Below are 18,092 nucleotides of genomic sequence, written 5' to 3' on the forward strand. Positions count from 1 at the left end.
CGGGGTAGCCCTTCCCTTTTCGGCGGCCTGAGTTGCGATAGCGTTCGTGGTCTCTCGCCTCGCAGCCCCTTACACTCCCCTCACACTCGCCGCTACCAAGCACCACCACCACCGCCATGGCAGACCAGGCCCTCTCCTTCGCCAAGGACTTCCTGGCAGGCGGCGTGGCGGCAGCCATCAGCAAGACGGCCGTGGCGCCCATCGAGAGGGTCAAGCTGCTGCTTCAGGTTAGGCCTCCTCGCGGGGCGGTTTTATTTGTGAGAGAAGAGAGGGGGGCGTCTGAAAGAGGGGGCAGGACTGGGAATGAGGCGTTTGGGGTGCGCGGTCCGGACCCCCCACTGCGCGGTTTTTTTTTTAATTTAATACGCATTCATGAACTACTTGTGCCCTCCAAAGGCTGCCCGTGACGACGGCTGCGGCAAGGACAAGAGAGGCGCCCGCCCCGTGTAAGTCTATGTGCGCGCGCGTGCGCGCATAGCTGCCGTTAGGCCGGTTCCGCTGTAGAAAGTTCGTTGGCGGCAGTTTGAATGCGTGCGGCGCTGTTCCCCTCCTCTCACCCCCCCAACAACCAACGCACAGATGAAAGGGTTCTCTTTTCACGTGCGGGGCCGCGCCCGCTTCATTCACTATGCACTCCTTTTTTTGTAGCGGTGTACTTCAGATGTAGAGGGCGGGAATACACTGAGAGGTCGAAGGAAGCTGCCGCCGCCATCTTCTGCGGCGACGTGTCGTTGATTGGTGCGACGGCAGCGTAGGGCGTCCGCGCCGATTGGATGCGGCCGGCCTCCCGCCTCCGGGCCCCGCCTTTTCCCTCGTCTCGCGAGACTTTGGTGGGTGACCCCTGCGGAGTGCGCGAGGTCACCGCCTGTGCTGCAGTGGGGCCTATACCCAAGCCCCTCCCCTCTGGCCGCAGCCGGGCGGATGCGTGATTGAGGCGGGGCGGCCTGTGAGACTCCCTATGCGGGCAGGCAGAGCAGGCCTCGCGCTGAACAGGGTCACATAGCGCGCGACCTTTTCGAGACTAGTTCCGCCATGTACATACAAAGGACATAACTCTCTCCTTTTAAATGCGGAGGGTATATTCTGGGTGGAGAGGAGCTGTCCAGAGCATCCGGTTGGCACGAAGAGTGGCATGAATTTAATGCTAAATGCTAAACCTCGGCACTGCCTGAAATCCCAGAGAGTCACTGCCCGCCGTTGTAGACAGTTGATCCAGTGGCTGACTTTATTTTTTCTATTTATTGCATTTATATCCCACTTCCTCCCCCTCCCCCCCAAAAAATGAGCTCAAGGTCGCCTACATGGCTCTCCTCATCATTTAATGTCCAGAAACAACCCTGTGAGGTTGGTTAGGCTGAAAGGCAGTAACTGGCCCCAAGGTCACCCAGTGAACTTCCTAGCAGAGTGAGGAGTTGAAGTCTGGTCTTCCAGGTCCTTGTCTGACTCTTTAACTGCTACACCACACTGCCACTGACTTGGTATAAGGTGCCTTCTGCATCTACAGCCTACACTACAAGTATGGGCAAAACCACGAAAGGACAAGGCAGAAGAGAATGTTCTTTGGTAGCTTCAGAACCTGCAATGAACAGTACAATCCTATGCACATTTTAAAAAGTTGACCCCATTGAGTTCCTTCAGTCTTTACTCTGAGGTAACTGCATACAGCAGGGATGGAGAACCTGCAGCCTGCCACACGTCCCCATTTGGCCCACAAAGCTATACCCACCTGCCGTGCATCTGATGTCAGGTGTGGGGAAGTTAAAGGTGGGGCTTTGCCAAACTGGGCTTTGTAGGCACTGCCAGTTAGTGCCTGGAATTCCTCCATTATACAGAGATTCCTAAGCACTCAACAACCAGCTGGTACTCAGAGACACCTGGAAACCATTATGATGTTAGATGATTGACAATGGAGTTGAACCACACAAAACTGACCCATGAGTGGGAGAGTTAAGGATCTGGCCTACCAGACCAAACAGATTCTCTACCTCTGATGTACAGAATGGTAACCAAAGCTGTCAGTTTTATGAGTGTTTATACATGGAAGCAAAAGGGCACTAATTCCTTAGCTTAGAAATATAAACATATTTATTTAAATGAAAATCCCACAGTTAGCAATGAGGAATGGCTGTAGTTCTACTGGTTTAACTTCCTTTAGAAATTAAGTTGCAATAGCTATATCCCTCCTCAGTAGTTTAAGTTTTACAGTAAGCTGATATTTTCGCAGTCTACTTGTGGCTTTAACAAGACTCATGGGAAGATTAACTACATAGTGAGCTAATCTTTATTATTTGTTTATAAGAGCATTTCTAAGCTGCCAATTCATAGAAAATATGAGGGGAAATTAAAATCATTAGCAAAATAACCAACACTGAATCAAATTCTCTGGAAACATTTGTTGAAACAAATATTTTCAGCAATGACAGCATAACCAGAATTGTAGGTGTCTATCTGATTTCAATAGGAATGGTGTTCCAAAGTACTGGTGTCACTATACTAAAGCAGTGAGTAGAAACAAATGATAACTTTGGGAAAGTCAGCAGGATTTCTCCAGATAACGTACAGTTTGTAATAGTAGACTTTATTCGTCATTGGTGGGGGGGGGGACAAAAAATGGATGTAGCCCTGATTTTTTTAGGTGCTTGATATGGATTGCTTAGCTGTTTTTCCAGCTATGGTATTCAATAGCCTTTTACAGTTGCATTTGCCTATGTATTAACTTTGCATTATATCCAATGAAATAATTGCATGATCAGAATGACTTCTGCCCATGCAACAGAATTTCTCTCCTTCCCCCACAAAGCTTTCTGGTATGAGTGGAAGTCATTTTGTTCCTTTAATGACTTAATTGGATTAAATTGTTCTATCCCATTTTCTCTAGTTCCCATTGTGGCATCAGATCTTTGAAATGTATATTTCAGACTGAACCTGAAAGAATAAAGCTTATTTGGAACCATACAATTTCTCATTTAGAATAACAGTGAACATCTTTTTCTTGCAGGTACAACATGCAAGTCAACAGATTGCTGCTAATCAGCAGTACAAAGGAATCATTGATTGTGTTGTCCGCATTCCTAAAGAGCAAGGAATGCTGTCCTTTTGGCGTGGGAATTTTGCCAATGTCATCAGATATTTTCCAACTCAGGCGCTCAACTTTGCCTTCAAGGATAAGTATAAGCAAGTATTCTTAGGCGGAGTAGACAAGCACACACAGTTCTGGAGGTATTTTGCTGGTAACCTGGCCTCTGGTGGTGCAGCTGGAGCAACCTCCCTCTGCTTTGTCTATCCTTTGGATTTTGCAAGAACCCGACTGGCTGCTGATGTTGGAAAAGCTGGCGCTGAAAGAGAATTCAAAGGCCTGGGGGACTGCCTAGTCAGAATCTTCAGGTCTGATGGTCTGCGCGGTTTATATCAAGGGTTCAATGTCTCTGTCCAGGGAATAATCATCTATAGAGCTGCCTACTTTGGGGTCTATGACACAGCAAAAGGTAAATGTGATGGTCAGGCTGATGCTGACAAGCAACATGCCAGGTGTTTTTGAATAGCACCATGTAGCTATTGAGATGTGCCTAGTAGCAAAAGTAAAACTGATAGACTCATTTGCTATACTATTCATGTAGAGGCGGGAGGAGGGAGCTAAACAACAGAAAGTGTTGGTTTACAAAGCCACACAAATTATTTAGGGAAGAAAACTCCATGTGAATCAGTTTGACAAAATGAACTGGCTTTAAATAGGCATTAGGCTGTGTGTCGCTAATTATTTGGTTCTGTACTCAGTGATGGAAGCCTCTCTTAGGATGCAGGCAGTGGAACCCTGGGCAGTCACGGTTGAAGAGGGTTATGAAAGAGACTAGGAGGAAAAATATTGAAAGCCAGGGGTTGAAACGTTACTTAAAGGGAAAGTTGTAAAAGCTAAAATGGTTACATTAACTGTTCTTGTAATTTTAACTGTAACCAAGTATGTAAATTACCCAAGGGTGTTCATTTAGGACAGAGGACTAGGGCTTAAATTTAACTGCCGTAATCCCAAAGCTCATATTATTGAGATGGATTTTAGTGGTGATTCTGTATTTAGATGTTCTGGATTTTTGTTAATTAAATAAAAAAGTGTTGACATCTGAATGGAGTATCTGTCCAGTATCGCACATCTCACTGTCTACCAAAGAGAGATGACAGGAAGGAGCATATTTTAAAAACGAAACAAGACTTTACTAAAAGAACTGATGTTACTAGCAGTCAGTGAAGTCCCCTATATGGATTCACTCCCTGAGTAAAAGAGGTCCATTTGGATGCAAGCAGACTAGAACTTCAGATTTGACCACACATACTAGCTGCAGTGTTAGTCACAAGGGATTATACACCTTCTCTGGTAACTAGATATTAAGAAAAGTTACCATCACTTGTGTGTTAATGGCTGAATCATAAAACAGGTAAACAGAGTTGCCTGTACTATGATATTCTATATTCTATATTAACCAGGAAGCAAAATTCAACAGTTGAGCATTATTTCATGATATACCATAAAGTGCCCCAAAATACGTATTCAAATGTTGCGTAATGGTAAACAGATCCTTTCTTCAATTTTCAAAATGATGCAGAAGTTCTGTTTTTTCAATATAGGTATGCTCCCAGATCCTAGAAACACTCACATTTTTATAAGCTGGATGATTGCACAATCAGTGACTGCAGTAGCTGGTGTGGTTTCCTATCCATTTGATACAGTGCGACGTCGAATGATGATGCAGTCTGGACGTAAAACAGGTAAGCAGCACATAAAAATAAGCCAATTTTACATTAAACATCAACCTGATAATCCTGTGCAGCATGTTTTCATGCAGATGTTTGCTTTAAATTGAATGCAAACCTAGTGAGCAGGCTAACAGAGGAGAGAGCAGAGTGCTATCTCTTCTGCATTTCCAACATTGAAATCACTGGGTTGCTGCAAGAAGGTCAGAACTCTCCGCATCTTTCTGCCAGTAGTCCTGCCAAGACGTAACAGGGCAATAAGTAATATTTATGGACTATGTGGCTTTTAATTATTTTTGGTGGCAGATGTGAGCACTTTTGTGGTGGGCGGAATGCAATACCACTCTCTCTTGATTGTGCCGTTTTGGGAGTTCTCCCAACCCCCTAGAGCTGATTTGGGAGAGGTGCAGGGGGAAGAGAGCGAAAGGCCCCATTCATTGCGCTAGTTGAAGTCATTGCTCTGGCTTCCACTAGCACACTTGGTTAGGTGAATCTGGCCCTGTGTCTCAAATTTGTGTTCTACCAAGCTTGTGCTTCAGACACCATATATGTAGACTTCACATTGATTCTAAATACCATAAGTAGTTAATATTTAACTCCTGTTAATACTCACTGTAATTTAGTTCTGGGGCCACAGGATGAGACTGTCCTCATATAAGCATTGTAAAATTGGCTTAGTAGTAACAACTGGGATCCTTCTTCAACCCTACACCCACCCCCAATAAAAGCAGTATATTATCTAGTTTCAGAGTAATATTTGAAGAACAACTTTCTGTGCATAAGTTCAGTACTGCTTTTACATTTCTCTGGTCAGGAATTAACATGATAGTCCTGCTATCCTTGAAACTTTTATTTATTAAATTTATATACTGCCATTTATTTATTTATTTATTTTATATACTCCCCTTCATCAAAAGATCTCGGGGTGGTTCACAGAATAAATGCTTCAAATTAATAAACTTATTTTTCCTACAGCTGACATAATGTACTCTGGAACAATTGACTGTTGGAAGAAGATTGCAAAAGATGAAGGTGGAAAGGCTTTCTTCAAGGGTGCATGGTCTAACGTTCTTCGAGGCATGGGTGGTGCTTTTGTGCTTGTGTTGTATGATGAGTTCAAGAAAGTCATCTAAAAAAAACCCTTACTAGAATTGTAAGTTAAATTGACAGATCATGTAGAATAACTTGCCATTATGGACCATTGATCTTTGAAAAATTCCTGTGTGGAGTCTTATTTATCGGGGCCAGATTGTGTTTAAGTAGGGCTAGAAACTGCCTTCAGTGAACTGATAACACTTTGAGATACCATTATTCCGGCATTGAAACAGACAACTCAGCTTACTGAGTTTGTCTATTTTTGGTGATAATCGTAGTGCTAGCAGTTCTGGGTCCAAGGCAGCTGAACTTCACTGAAGAGCAGCCTGAAGTTTCAAGTCCTATCTTAGAGGACCATAAAATCATGTTTTGAGAAGTATTCATTTAACAAATCATGTTTTTCCACTTGTACTTAAGCACTATGTACTGTTTGCACAGCTGAACATCTAGCATTTGTGTTCTCAGAATTGAGGCATTCTGTGAAATAAAATAAAAAATTAACTCTGATGTATTGAATTTACTGTTATAACTTGGTGTTCGGGGTCATGCCTGCTATGCAGTATGGTACTTCTACCAGATGCAGATAGGGGAGGGAACACAGATGAAAAATTAAATTGGTACAGCAGGATTTTGTAGAGGAGGGGGCCTAGCTGAGGGATGGATAACATTTGAATTTGGCTTGGCTTGGCACTGCTAATACCACATTTGATCACTGGACATTAATGATTGAACTTCCACTTTTAAATTAAAAAAGTAAATGAGATCTACTTTCTGGGACTTCCAGAGGTTTGACTACATATTTATGACAAACGGGTGAAATAATTTGATTTACAATTCAAGGAACCTGTTTTGAATATGGTAACACTAGAACCTGCAAAATAATAATTAAAAAAGGCTTGGCAATGCGTATGTACATAATTCATTGTTCAATAGTATGACAGTTGGGCCCCAAAAGAGAAGTGGTGGGAAGCATGTCATAAAACCACATTGGAAAGCAGGTAGGTGGATTTGAAATAATTTGGATTTGTACAGCTGGTGGTTGTACTGATGACACCAGCTGTCAAATTAACAAGGTGAATGAAGCAGCACCTACTTCAGAGCAATATAGTACATTCATAAATAGATAAGGTATACTGTATTCAGTCTTTCCTTTGTGCATGCATAGTACAAGAAGAATATTTTAATGGCCCAAATTCAAAATTATCTGCTTAGAAAGATGAGGTCCCTTCCAACTCTATAATTCTATGATTTATCTAATGCAGGCACGTCCAACAGGTAGATCGTGATCTACCGGTAGATCACTGGACGTCTGTGGTAGATCACTGGTAGATCATTGGCTCACCTCAAAGAAGCTCAACAACTTTGACCCGAAACCCCACCCCCCAAGCAGGGCTTTCCCTCCTCAAAAAAAGCTCTACAACTTTGACCTGAACCCCCCAAAAGGGGGTAGATCACTGCCAGTTTTTAACTCTGTGAGTAGATCGCAGTCTCTTGGGAGTTGGCCACCCCATATCTAATGCATTAGATAAATCATAGAATTGTAGAGTTGGAAAGGGACCTCAAGAGTCATCTATTCTAACCCCCTGCAACACAGGAATATTTTGCAGCATAACTAGCTCTGATGCAACTATTCTAGTAATGCTTAGGATTACACAGTTCATTAGAAATGGTTTTTATAAAGCTTTATTAACTCCTTTAGCAAAAGGAATTAAGAGCTAAAAATGCTAATGATATTTGTAAAATCTCAGGGCAGGGCACAAAACATCAATACACTAAAACTTTGATCACTTAAAGCTTGGCTGGCAAGAAAAACCAGCAAAATGCAAGATGTAGCTAATCAACTGACTATCTTAACAGGCTTGTCAAAAAACCTTGTTGACCAATTAGGCTCATTTATTGGAGCAGTGGGCATCTTAAGAAAATGTTGAGATCTTGATTTCAATGAAGCATGGGAAAGACTACAAACATTACAGTAGCCCCTGTCCTTTAGTGTAGTGTTTCCCAAACAGTACACACACACACATACACACACACACACACACACACACACACACACACAAGCTGCTTTCTCTAGCTGTTACTTGCAGAGGAAACCTATCCCTGGCATTGTCTTGAGTAGCAGCTTTTGTACTTGTATACATGCAATTGCAGCTGAGACGAAAGGAAGCACCAAAATAATAGAATTTCCCTAATTTATTTGGGGTAGCAGGCTGGCTGGTGAAAAATCTGTCATTGTTTTTGCAATTCACAGTTCATTTCTTCAACCACTGTTATTTTTTCATCTGCTGCTGGCATCTGGTCTACCCATGTTTTCTACAGAAAGGAAAAATAAAAATCCCCTTAAGGTTAATTCCCAAGGCTCATGACCACTTCAGTTTCACTTCTTTATTACAGCTCATAACAAAGTTCTGCTAGCATAGCCAGTGTTGAAGAATAGTGTGCTGGTGGTTGAGCTTTCCACAGTTCCTCCAACATTTAGAAAATGACAAATTACTTGTTTTTTACACAGGCCTTCCACGGAGCTAGTTAGGTGAATCCCACCCATTGTAACTAGAAACTTAATTTTTGTTTTGTTTTTATGACTACACAGATAGGTTTGGGGAAGTGGTTACAGTGTTTGGAGACTTCCATCGTTCATACACAATTGTGGAAATATTTTACTAGACTAGATAAAATTCTAGCACACAAACATCTCTAGGAATGGGTGGAAACTGCTAGATCAGCAATTTCATGGCACCCGTGTGGTAGTAAACAATCACATAGCATTACTTTGTGAATTACAGCCATTCATCTTTAAATTGTTTTAAAATCTGGCAGAACACTGCATTCAAGGCATTCTAGAACTCACCGCATTCTCATATTGCCAAAGAACATCTTTTGGTTGTGGAACTGGAAAAGTGAGGCATCTCCATATGTGGAATCTGCAGGAAGGAAAATGTGGGGCATTGACCAGGGTCTAAAATCCTGTTCTCCCTAATCCATATCCTCTTGCTTGCAGATGGAGAGCTTCATGCATAGAAAGGGAGCACCCACCCAAACAGCATGCATAGATAGCACATAGATTGAATTATGCACTACATGTACTGCATTGTCTTAAATCTTTAACAGATCCTTCTATTAAGCATTTTGATTAGAATATTAACACGTTAGATTTTCATTTAGCGATTTCAGATCTTCTAGAATTTTTCAGATCTTTTGGTTAAAATCCTAACAGAATACACAGGCTTGTCACATCTCAGAACAATGGTAATTAAAAATGCTAGCCGTTTTCTAGATGCAGGTAAAAATGGGTCATTGTGTTTTACCTTTTCCAGATCAAAATCAGGAGCAAGATTGTTATGACAGTCCCAATTACTACAACTATTAATATTACTGTAGGAAATGGATTGGGGTCAGCACCTGAAAAGACAGGAAGGCATTAGTACTAAGTGTATCATAAACACAGGCCCAGCATCAGCTTGTGACGTGGTTGGGCCAGGCACCAACGATGCTGGCATGATTTTAATTTATTTACAACTTTTAGGGTCCCAGTGCTGAAAGGGAAACTGTCAATCCAGGAGGCTGTGGCTGCCATTGCCATTCTTTAAAAGCCTTTGAACCTGCCTCCAAATATAATGTTCCTCTAGGGGCATTACATTGTGTCCCAGATGCATTGCAAGGAAAGAAGATAGTGGCAGCTACAGGTAAACAAAAAATTAAGCCATGTCAGTAGTGGCACCTCCCCCCAACAGCACTCTTGTTTCCCTCCTCCAACCAGGTTATTGGGGATCAGGGCAGTCCATTGTTAAAGTTCTGGTTCTTAAAAGAGCACCAGACCTGGTAACAACCACAGCCTCACTTGCCACTTGGCTGTCCACATTGCTCATAGCTGTCAACTTTCCCTTTTTTTGCAGGAAATTCCCTTATTCCAGCGCCGTTTCCCATTGCAAAAAAAGGGAAAGTTGACAGCTATGGCCGTTTCCCAATGCAAAAAAAAGGAAGGTTGACAGCTCTGCATTGCTTGCTGGGATGGGGGCTTCCAGAGTAGTGTTTTTGGGGAAGAATCAGGATGGTGTTTTGCAAATCTGGCATCAGTCTTACATAAGCACACACGTACGGTGGTGTCCATCAACTGATCTGTCTTGCCAAAGTGGTGCATGGTCTGGTTATCTCCCGCTTGGACTACTGCAATGCGCTCTACGTGGGGCTACCTTTGAAGGTGACCTGGAAACTGCAACTAATCCAGAATGCGGCAGCCAGACTGGTGACTGGGAGTAGCCGCCGAGACCATATAACACTGGTCCTGAAAGACCTACATTGGCTCCCAGTACGTTTCTGAGCACAATTCAAATTGTTGGTGCTGACCTTTAACCCCTAAATGGCTTCAGCTCAGTATACCTGAAGGAGCATCTCCATCCCCATCATTCAGCCCAGACACTGAGATCCAGCTCTGAGGGTCTTTTGGCAGTTTGCTCACTGTGAGGTCATAGGGAACCAGGCAGAGTTCCTTCTCGGTAGTGGCGTCCGCCCTGTTGAATTCCCTCCCATCAGATGTAAGGAAATAAACAACTATCTTGATTTTTAGAACACACCTGAAGGTAGCCTTTTTAAGGGAAGTTTTTAGTGTTTGATGTTTTATTGTGTTTTTAATATTCTGTTGGGAGCCGCTCAGAGTGATTGGGGAAACCCAGGCAGATGGGCGGGGTGTAAATAAATTATTATTATTATTATTATTATTATTATTATTATTATTATTATTATTATTTACTATTATTCAAGTTCCATCTATAAGCAACAGGGGGACTGACACTAATATCATTTTTGATGTATGTAAGGCTCAACAGCCAGAAACATTCTGAAAGTCCTAGAAGCTGGAAGTCTTGGAAGTATGGGCTGTTTTCTTTCAAAAAATATTTTAATCTACAAATTTATATAGTTCTGCATGCTGAGGAAGTCCTCTGAATATATAAACATTTTTGGATGGCTTTGTTTCTCAGGCTGATAGAGGCACACAAGCACCTGAGTTAGCCATTAGAGAGAAAAACAGATAAAGTGCCAATGGAAAAAAATTATAAATAAATCCGTAATCTTACCAAACACAATTGGTTTACTCCAGTCACTCCACTGTGTCCCAATGGGACAATACTGTCCAGCTGCACGGAGCCTCAATGAGTATTTCCCACGTACTGTGTAATTTTGGTGGGTTTGTCCTGTTAACTAAAAGTAGAACATTAATCTGCTTTAAGTCTTTGTAGGTGAAATAGCATGCCAATTCATATTCATCAACTTATTATTTCATAAACTTATACACCACTTGATTGTAATGACCGCTCCCCACATCAAATGGAGGGCATACTTTGTGTGGTCGCGCGCAGCACCCCCGATCCTACACGGCTCCTAGCAGTAGTGCCTGGCATCGCCACCCCACCCCCCACCCCCACGGCTGGATACCTGGAGGTTCCTGCCCAATCTTGGACTGTTAACCAATCCCAGTGGGGGAGGCGTTGCCAGGGGAGTTGGCCAGGTAAGGGGTGGGACTTCCCTACCCACACAATAGAGGGTGGAACTTACCTGGGAGATCACAGTTGGCTCCAGAGCTTCTCCCACTCCACCCTCCCTTAGTTAAGCTTTCTTTTTCAGGTTAGCTTCTTATTCACAGGTGTGCTGGTGCTGCCACATATTGGTTGCTGTTAAATGGCCAGAAAGGAATTTTCCTGCATTGGCAGGTTTTGCCTTCCCCGTAGCAAAACGTCACAACTTTGGCGGTTTCAGGCCTTGGGTGGAATCCTTTAGTCTTTCTTCCCTAAAATGGGGGGAGCATGAAGCGGTGACCCACGCCCCCCCTCCGCAGCGGCGATCCCAGGGTTCCCCATTAAAGGGGTTGTTTTGAGGGGAGTCATTGGCCATACGCCGATAGGCTGTCATTGGTCTCCCCCATACTTTGTTATACCAAGAACCAATGTTCAGCCCGTTACCGGTTTTCCAACAACTGGCTATTTCCATATGGGCAACTGTCAATAGAAAGGCTAAGAGGTCATCTTTAGGATAATCCTGAACAGATTGGATCCTAAACCCAAGTAGTGCTAGCACAGGGGGCATTTGAATTGTTTTGCTGTATATCAAGCTTATTTCTTTGAAGACAGCATTCCTTTGTTTTCTAACACACAAGTAAAGTGCTACAGTTTTGGTGTGAGCTAAACCAGCCCTGCATTCATAGCACCAAACAGTCTTGCCTTCGCAGGCAGAAATTTCAGAGGGGGCCATGATATGTTTCTGTGCATGCATCACAGACAGACACAGAATAACCCCTTCCCTATTGAAATTCTGTCATGCAGTAAAGACTTTATTTAAGCAGGTGTTTAAAGTATTTTTTATGATTTTATTTTATTTTAAACCTTATTGGGCACTGCTTAGAGACTAAGGAGTTAAGTGGTATATAAACAGTTGAAATAAATACAGAAAATGAAAAGATTATAGGCACTTGTTGACTTCCCCATTCTAGTGAATGGGGAAGTCGCCTAAGGCTTTGGAAATAGAAGGTAATCGGATCTGAAGCAAAATGTCACATTGAATATCTGCAGCAATGAAGCAGGTTCCAAACCAAATATTTATTTTACTTTGTGTCGCCCATCCTTTGAGGATTCTGAATTCCCCCCCCTTTTTGGACCAAATCTGGACACCTAGATAGAACATCCAGTCAGATGGCTGGGGTATAAGCAATTATTATTATTATTAGTAGTAGTAGTAGTAGTTTGTATGTATTTCAGAATGCTGTGAACAAAGAATACTATGCTACCTTCTTAATATTTATAGCCCAGATTTCTTCCAAGGCAGCATTCACATGATCCTCCCATTCTTAAATTCAGTTCACATGCCTCATGTTTATATAAGATAACAATACTTACTGGTGAAATTTGGCCTCTGATTTCATCCTTAGAGACAAAAAAGTGACATTTTTAGTTGGTCTTCATTGTACTTTTTCAAAGTATGCTAGTTTTCACAAATTTGGCTGTATACCTTAATTAGCAAGGAAGGCAAAAGTTGTCAAGAGTAACTGATAATATCGGAGGACAGAGGGCTGACTTCCTTGTGGGTGGATTATTAACAACCCCCATAATCATCTCTCTTTTTTTTTTTCATTGTGTAACATACACACATTATAAACATACATATTAAAAGAAGACGAGTGAGTTATAGAAGTTCACGCTTTTCCATACATTAATAGATGTGAAACTTTAGAAGACGGTGTTTGGCCTTCCCAAAAGTGCTGACCGTAAAGCACCAGGCAAACATTTTGCATTCCTATACACCAAAGGTGGTAAAACTGTGATCCTCCAGATGTAGGGGGATCCTGTCATCTATTGGCTATGCCAACTGGGGCTAAGAGGAGGGCCACAAATTATGCCTTCTCTGTTATAGTGCAAGGATTTGGCAGACCAGCTTGTGATGTATATAGGAACTCATCAAATAAATGTATCGCCACAATCAAGTCGTTATTTTAAATATGATGGGTAGACCTGGCATTTCTGTACCAGCATGCATACCTAAACTGAGCCACACGGTATGAAGCTAGGAAGGGCGAGATTTCAGAAACCAACATTGTTGCTGGGTGCTGCTGCCCATGGGTACATTGATGCACCCGCATGTATGGGGTGATGGTATATCCCTGCCAATGTAGCTCACACATTGCAACCTCAGCATCACCATGAAAGACAGATGATGTGTCTACCCTCATGGGGATTTTCCAGGCTGGATTGCAGACATTAGCTTTTGACTGAGAACAAAACAGTCGAGAAACATTAGTTGGATTCAGATAAAATACCATAAGCTTTTTTTTTCTAATAGGGAGGCTCAACAAATGAACTGAAAAGCAAGGCTGCAATGCATAATTTGTTGGGAGGTCATCCCACAAGAAAAGTATTGCTCTATTTTATCTGAGGATTTTCTTTACTCATGAAAGAACTGTACACAACTCCATCTCTACCAACCAAAACCTATCTAAGAATTACCATTCACCCTGGTAGATAGGGAATAGCAGTCAAACTAAATTCAATGTACATTTGAAATCGGACAAATTTTCAAAATGTGAAATGTTTCTTTCGCCACAAATTTCTACATCAGATATCCGCATGTGACTAGCAAAGGTAACAAAAAGCTATTCAACAAGCAAAACCACAATTAACCTCTTACCCTTATTTCGTACTTAAAGCAGTAGTCTGCATTATCTTTAAAGGCACATGGAGGGGGTTTCCATTGTACTTTGCACCCCCACGGCTGTTCATCACAATTCCAAGTGATATTTTGTGGTGGAGTAAGTTTTTCTGTAACGAAATAGCCAGTATTTTACTTGACAGGTGGAGAGCTGTGAAATTTCAAGGGCATTTGAGATGTGAACTTCCCTGCTTCCAGTTCCTAAGCATTTCAGATTCACACACATTGTGGGTAGGTGTCACTTGGCTTATAGCCAGGAATTTTGTGGTGAGAGGTCTTCTTGAAAGGGTACAGGGTGTGTGAATGCAGGCAGACAAATAGGCTACATCTCTGAGGTTTCATTAATTTTACAAGCATTTTAAAACAAAGAACTAGAGAAGGGGTGAGGAATTTCTGACCCCACAGCCAGCCTAGCCTGTGATCGGGATGAAGAGATTTAGAGTGTAATAATATCAGAGGTCCACAGGTTCCCCATCCCTGATTTATAAGGTATCTCAAGATATCTTTTTTTTTTTGAGTAAACGAACGAACAAACCCCACCCTCTTTTTCTTACCATGATCGAAAGGCCAGAATTGCCAATCCAAAGGCTGAACCAGTGATTCTTCGCTTGATCCATTCACTCTGAGGGTAATATGATTATCAGGAACTTTCACATTAGGAAAATGGCATCCAACATGTCTTCCAAGTTCATTATTTTTGTACTGGGGGCATTCCGTCTCTTCTCCATCATTTTTGCTGCATGCCAAAACATTTTGTTAAAAACCCAACCAGGAACAGCATACTCTAACCATTCCCTTCCCCACCGCCATTTAACATATGGAAATGAATTACTGATATATCAAGTATAGAAAATACTGGACGTCTTTAGGAACATTCCTGCCAGTGTCCCAAGTGCAATCCATTGAGGTAACATGAACTGTGTGAATGACACAGGATAAATTTTCAGCTGATGTCCCATTTCGTCCTGGGGAGAAAAAATAGGAATGGTCAGTGTGTGTGTGTGTGTGTGTGTGTGTGGCTCTGAGACTGCATACCTGCATGGATTAATGTGCTCATCCTATATGTGTTTTATGAGATCAAACTATGCAAAGTGCTTCCTTCTTCTAATGTCAAGTGGCTTTTCACCACAGTTTCCACCACCAATGTTTACCCCTGGTGGGGATGTGATTCTCTATTGCTTACCCCCTGTCAGAGACTGGGTTGAGGAGTACAACTCTGATGATCCTGAAACTCCACAGGAGCAGTGGAGTAGTGTTGATTTGGAACAATGGTTTGCTGAGGGGCACAGTTCAGAAGACAATAGTTGGGCAGAACTAGGAGGTGAATAGCAAGAAGAAGAACGGGAAGAGAATGAACTAGCTGACACTCTCTCACTGGAAGACGTGCAGGCTCTGCTTCTCAAGGCTAGGAGATTAGATAAAGTGACTGCACAAAAGGCTCAAAGGTTGATAGATCAGGTGGCTAGAAGACGGATGTGACTAGAGGGAAGTGGGCGGAACCTTAATTGGGTTCACCTGCACTCTGAGAATGGTCGCTTGTTCTTTTGCTCCATACATTAAACATTTCTGTTACTGGCAAGAGACTGCTTTCTCTTTGTACTGCTTATCTACAGCCAAGAAGGGAGGAAGCCTGACACCTGCTCATTTCAGCTTCTGTTGATGCTGTTCCATAGCTGCTTGTTTATGTAATTTCATGGCAGTTTCATTCCTGTTTGCTGCAGTTTCTGGGAGCTTCATGATTTGTTTTTGTATCATCTTCAGCGGACACAAATGCTTTCTATTGTAATATGTTATTTGTTTACAGTACCTAACTAATCTTCAAGTATCCATCTGCCCTGAGGTGTATTGTGTGCCTACATGTGTGTACTGTGTGTGTGTGTGTGTGTGTGTGTGAGAGAGAGAGAGAGAGAGAGAGAGAGAGAGAGATCTTCAAGCAGACATGCTTTTTTCATCTCTCCTCACTTTCCATCTTACACCCACATAAGAACCAACCCTACCCCAAAACTAAAATGCCTGATCCACCCACACATTAATGAACTACTTTCATAATAAATACATTCCCTTCCACCCCGACTTTGCCTGCTCTCCACTGTCACTCATCTGAGCTTCCGCAATTCTAACCTTCTGTAATTCTAACCCTATCTATGCTAAAGTAAGTCCCACACAGTTCAATGGAAATATATACTTACCCTGATTATTTGCAAAAGTAATAAAGAAAACAGAGCAAAACACTGTGAGGCAACTCATGTGAGCAAATCCTATGTTGGGCACCATACTGATTTTTCGTTTTTTATATAAATGCACAGAAATAAATCCTAAAATGAAAGAAAGAGTTTGTTTTATTTCATTGTTCTGCCACATTTTCATTCGAGTGGTATTCTTTGAAGTTACTCCATTAGGAGAATGGAAAATTCCCTCCCTCTTATCTCCCTTTATGTCTACCCTGTGCCCTCCCTAAATCTGCTCCAGAGTATTTGAGGGAAACCCAGGAAAGATCTGAGGGTGACCAGGCAGAGAAGAGTGAGGGGAAATGGAAATCCTTTTGTATTATGTTAGCATTATCCTCTTCTGTAAATCTGTTTTATCAAACACTGGCACCCAACAATCAGATGATATATACATATTCCCAAGTTAAAAATTAAAAATGTATTGATAATTCTCTCTATTTCTATATCTCTCTCTCTGCTTAAAAAACACACAAAGCTTGGGGGTTTGTTTATTTGTTTGTTAAATAGCAAATGGCTAATTTGCAAAAAGGTGCATGGAAGACCCTGCTAAAATTTCAAAACAAACCCCCATAAAATTCTTAAATTTGACATTTTAATATTGCCTCGTAAACAAGGGGGGGAACCCCGGGTGTACGGATTGGGGGGGGGATAAATAAATGCAGAGTGGGGAATGGCAGGTTTCCACCGCTCTCCACTTATTCTCACCCCACCCCCCATGTAAGGTTGCAATCATGTATGTAAAGTAAGTATAAGTTGCAGGTCCACTGTATATAGAAATATAGGTTGGTTACCTGTATTTTTCCAGCTTTTTGTTTGTCATTTCTTCTCTGTCTCTAATCTTGATAGCAATCCAGTCCCTTTTCCTTCCAGGTATGAAAGTTCCCTATGTGTCCATCTGTCGATCTTTCATCATCAAGTACTGGAGCAATGGGTAATGTTTTGGGGATTAAAAAAAGAACGCCCAATCTGTTAAGCAATTTTTTAAAAATACAGTTTCCACCCAATAATATCTTTTGTCTAGTTCTTTTAGACATCAATCACAGACAGGTTCGTTTTCACTAAGAATCCTTCCGTTGGTCTAAAATACTGATTTTCTTTCCTAACCCACAAACCTTTCTAAGTCATAACAAGATTCCTGCTTCTTAGTAGCATTCCTCTGCCTTGGATACCCAAGCCACCCTCTTTCCAGTTTTTGAGAATAGCAAAGGGTTTCTCAAGACCTAGAGGGGTTGGACTGGTGACGACTGTCACGATATTGAAAGGATTGAGATAGTAGATATATTCTATTATTCCTGCTGTGTCTCTTCCCCAACACCACCACCACCAATGAAAAATGGGTGATGTATTTGTGAAAGGTTATGAATGTGGCCCCCTTGTTGTCTGCTGGGTGGGGAGTTGTTCTTACCGTCTCTTCTTACAGGCTCAACAAGGTTGTAGTGAAGAGAAGCTGTGGCAGTTCAGAGAGAAAGCAAGGATATATATGTTGCTTTCATAAGGAGCGTTGCATCATGAACTTCCTTCTTTCACTTCCAATTTAAGTGAATAAGAAAGAACCAAGTAGTGGGATGCTTTCTCTTACTCCTTCTGGTGTCTTCCGTATATTCTTGATACTGCTTGAAGAAGAATTCACCATGAACAGGCCCACTGAACAAAGATATCTCCTAGAGAGATCATTGTCAAAAGATTTTGTTCATTAATGATATGATGATAAAAACTCCAAACTCGGTGTATGGGTGGGGTTCACCAAGGGTTTCTGGACATAAGAGACCTCCTGGTGTTCTGAGGATCCTTGGGACCTGGAGAAAAGTGTCTGAAGCCTTCACACCCACAGTTTTC

The 18,092-nt window shown here is 42.0% G+C and overlaps 2 protein-coding genes across 2 annotated transcripts; one reads left to right on the forward strand and one right to left on the reverse strand.

Annotated features, from left to right (window-relative positions):
* Positions 1 to 36: 36 nt before the first annotated feature.
* On the forward strand, positions 37 to 6,345 carry SLC25A6 (solute carrier family 25 member 6). Its single transcript, XM_033147484.1, has 4 exons — positions 37 to 227; positions 2,999 to 3,485; positions 4,618 to 4,758; positions 5,719 to 6,345. Exons 1-4 carry the CDS (start codon positions 117 to 119, stop codon positions 5,874 to 5,876), a joined length of 897 nt encoding a protein of 298 aa, XP_033003375.1. The 5' UTR covers positions 37 to 116; the 3' UTR covers positions 5,877 to 6,345.
* A 1,546-nt stretch (positions 6,346 to 7,891) lies between these two features.
* On the reverse strand, positions 7,892 to 17,782 carry LOC117045917 (interleukin-5 receptor subunit alpha-like). The gene is made up of 11 exons (XM_033147485.1): positions 17,662 to 17,782; positions 17,048 to 17,175; positions 16,218 to 16,343; positions 14,861 to 14,993; positions 14,583 to 14,764; positions 14,008 to 14,138; positions 12,723 to 12,749; positions 10,911 to 11,034; positions 9,144 to 9,237; positions 8,687 to 8,759; positions 7,892 to 8,151 (listed from the first exon to the last, which is right to left on the reverse strand). The coding sequence occupies exons 3-11, from the start codon at positions 16,300 to 16,302 to the stop codon at positions 8,068 to 8,070; spliced, it is 933 nt and encodes a 310-aa protein (XP_033003376.1). The 5' UTR covers positions 16,303 to 16,343; positions 17,048 to 17,175; positions 17,662 to 17,782; the 3' UTR covers positions 7,892 to 8,067.
* Positions 17,783 to 18,092: the final 310 nt, after the last annotated feature.

This window comes from Lacerta agilis, chromosome 4, assembly GCF_009819535.1.
Source record: "Lacerta agilis isolate rLacAgi1 chromosome 4, rLacAgi1.pri, whole genome shotgun sequence".
NCBI classification, from domain to species: Eukaryota; Metazoa; Chordata; class Lepidosauria; order Squamata; family Lacertidae; genus Lacerta; species Lacerta agilis.

Excerpts from the sequence above, each read along its gene's own strand:
- SLC25A6 (XM_033147484.1), top strand. The coding sequence starts at position 117 with ATGGCAGACCAGGCCCTCTCCTTCGCCAAGGACTTCCTGGCAGGCGGC. Across the intron at positions 228-2,998 it reads GGGTCAAGCTGCTGCTTCAG|GTACAACATGCAAGTCAACA; the intron begins GTTAGGCCTCCT and ends TTTTTCTTGCAG. Across the intron at positions 3,486-4,617 it reads GGTCTATGACACAGCAAAAG|GTATGCTCCCAGATCCTAGA; the intron begins GTAAATGTGATG and ends TTTTCAATATAG.
- LOC117045917 (XM_033147485.1), bottom strand. The coding sequence starts at position 16,302 with ATGGTGCCCAACATAGGATTTGCTCACATGAGTTGCCTCACAGTGTTT. Across the intron at positions 14,765-14,860 it reads TTTCTATACTTGATATATCA|CAAAAATGATGGAGAAGAGA; the intron begins GTAATTCATTTC and ends TTTGGCATGCAG. Across the intron at positions 8,760-9,143 it reads CTGATTTTGATCTGGAAAAG|ATTCCACATATGGAGATGCC; the intron begins GTAAAACACAAT and ends TCCTTCCTGCAG.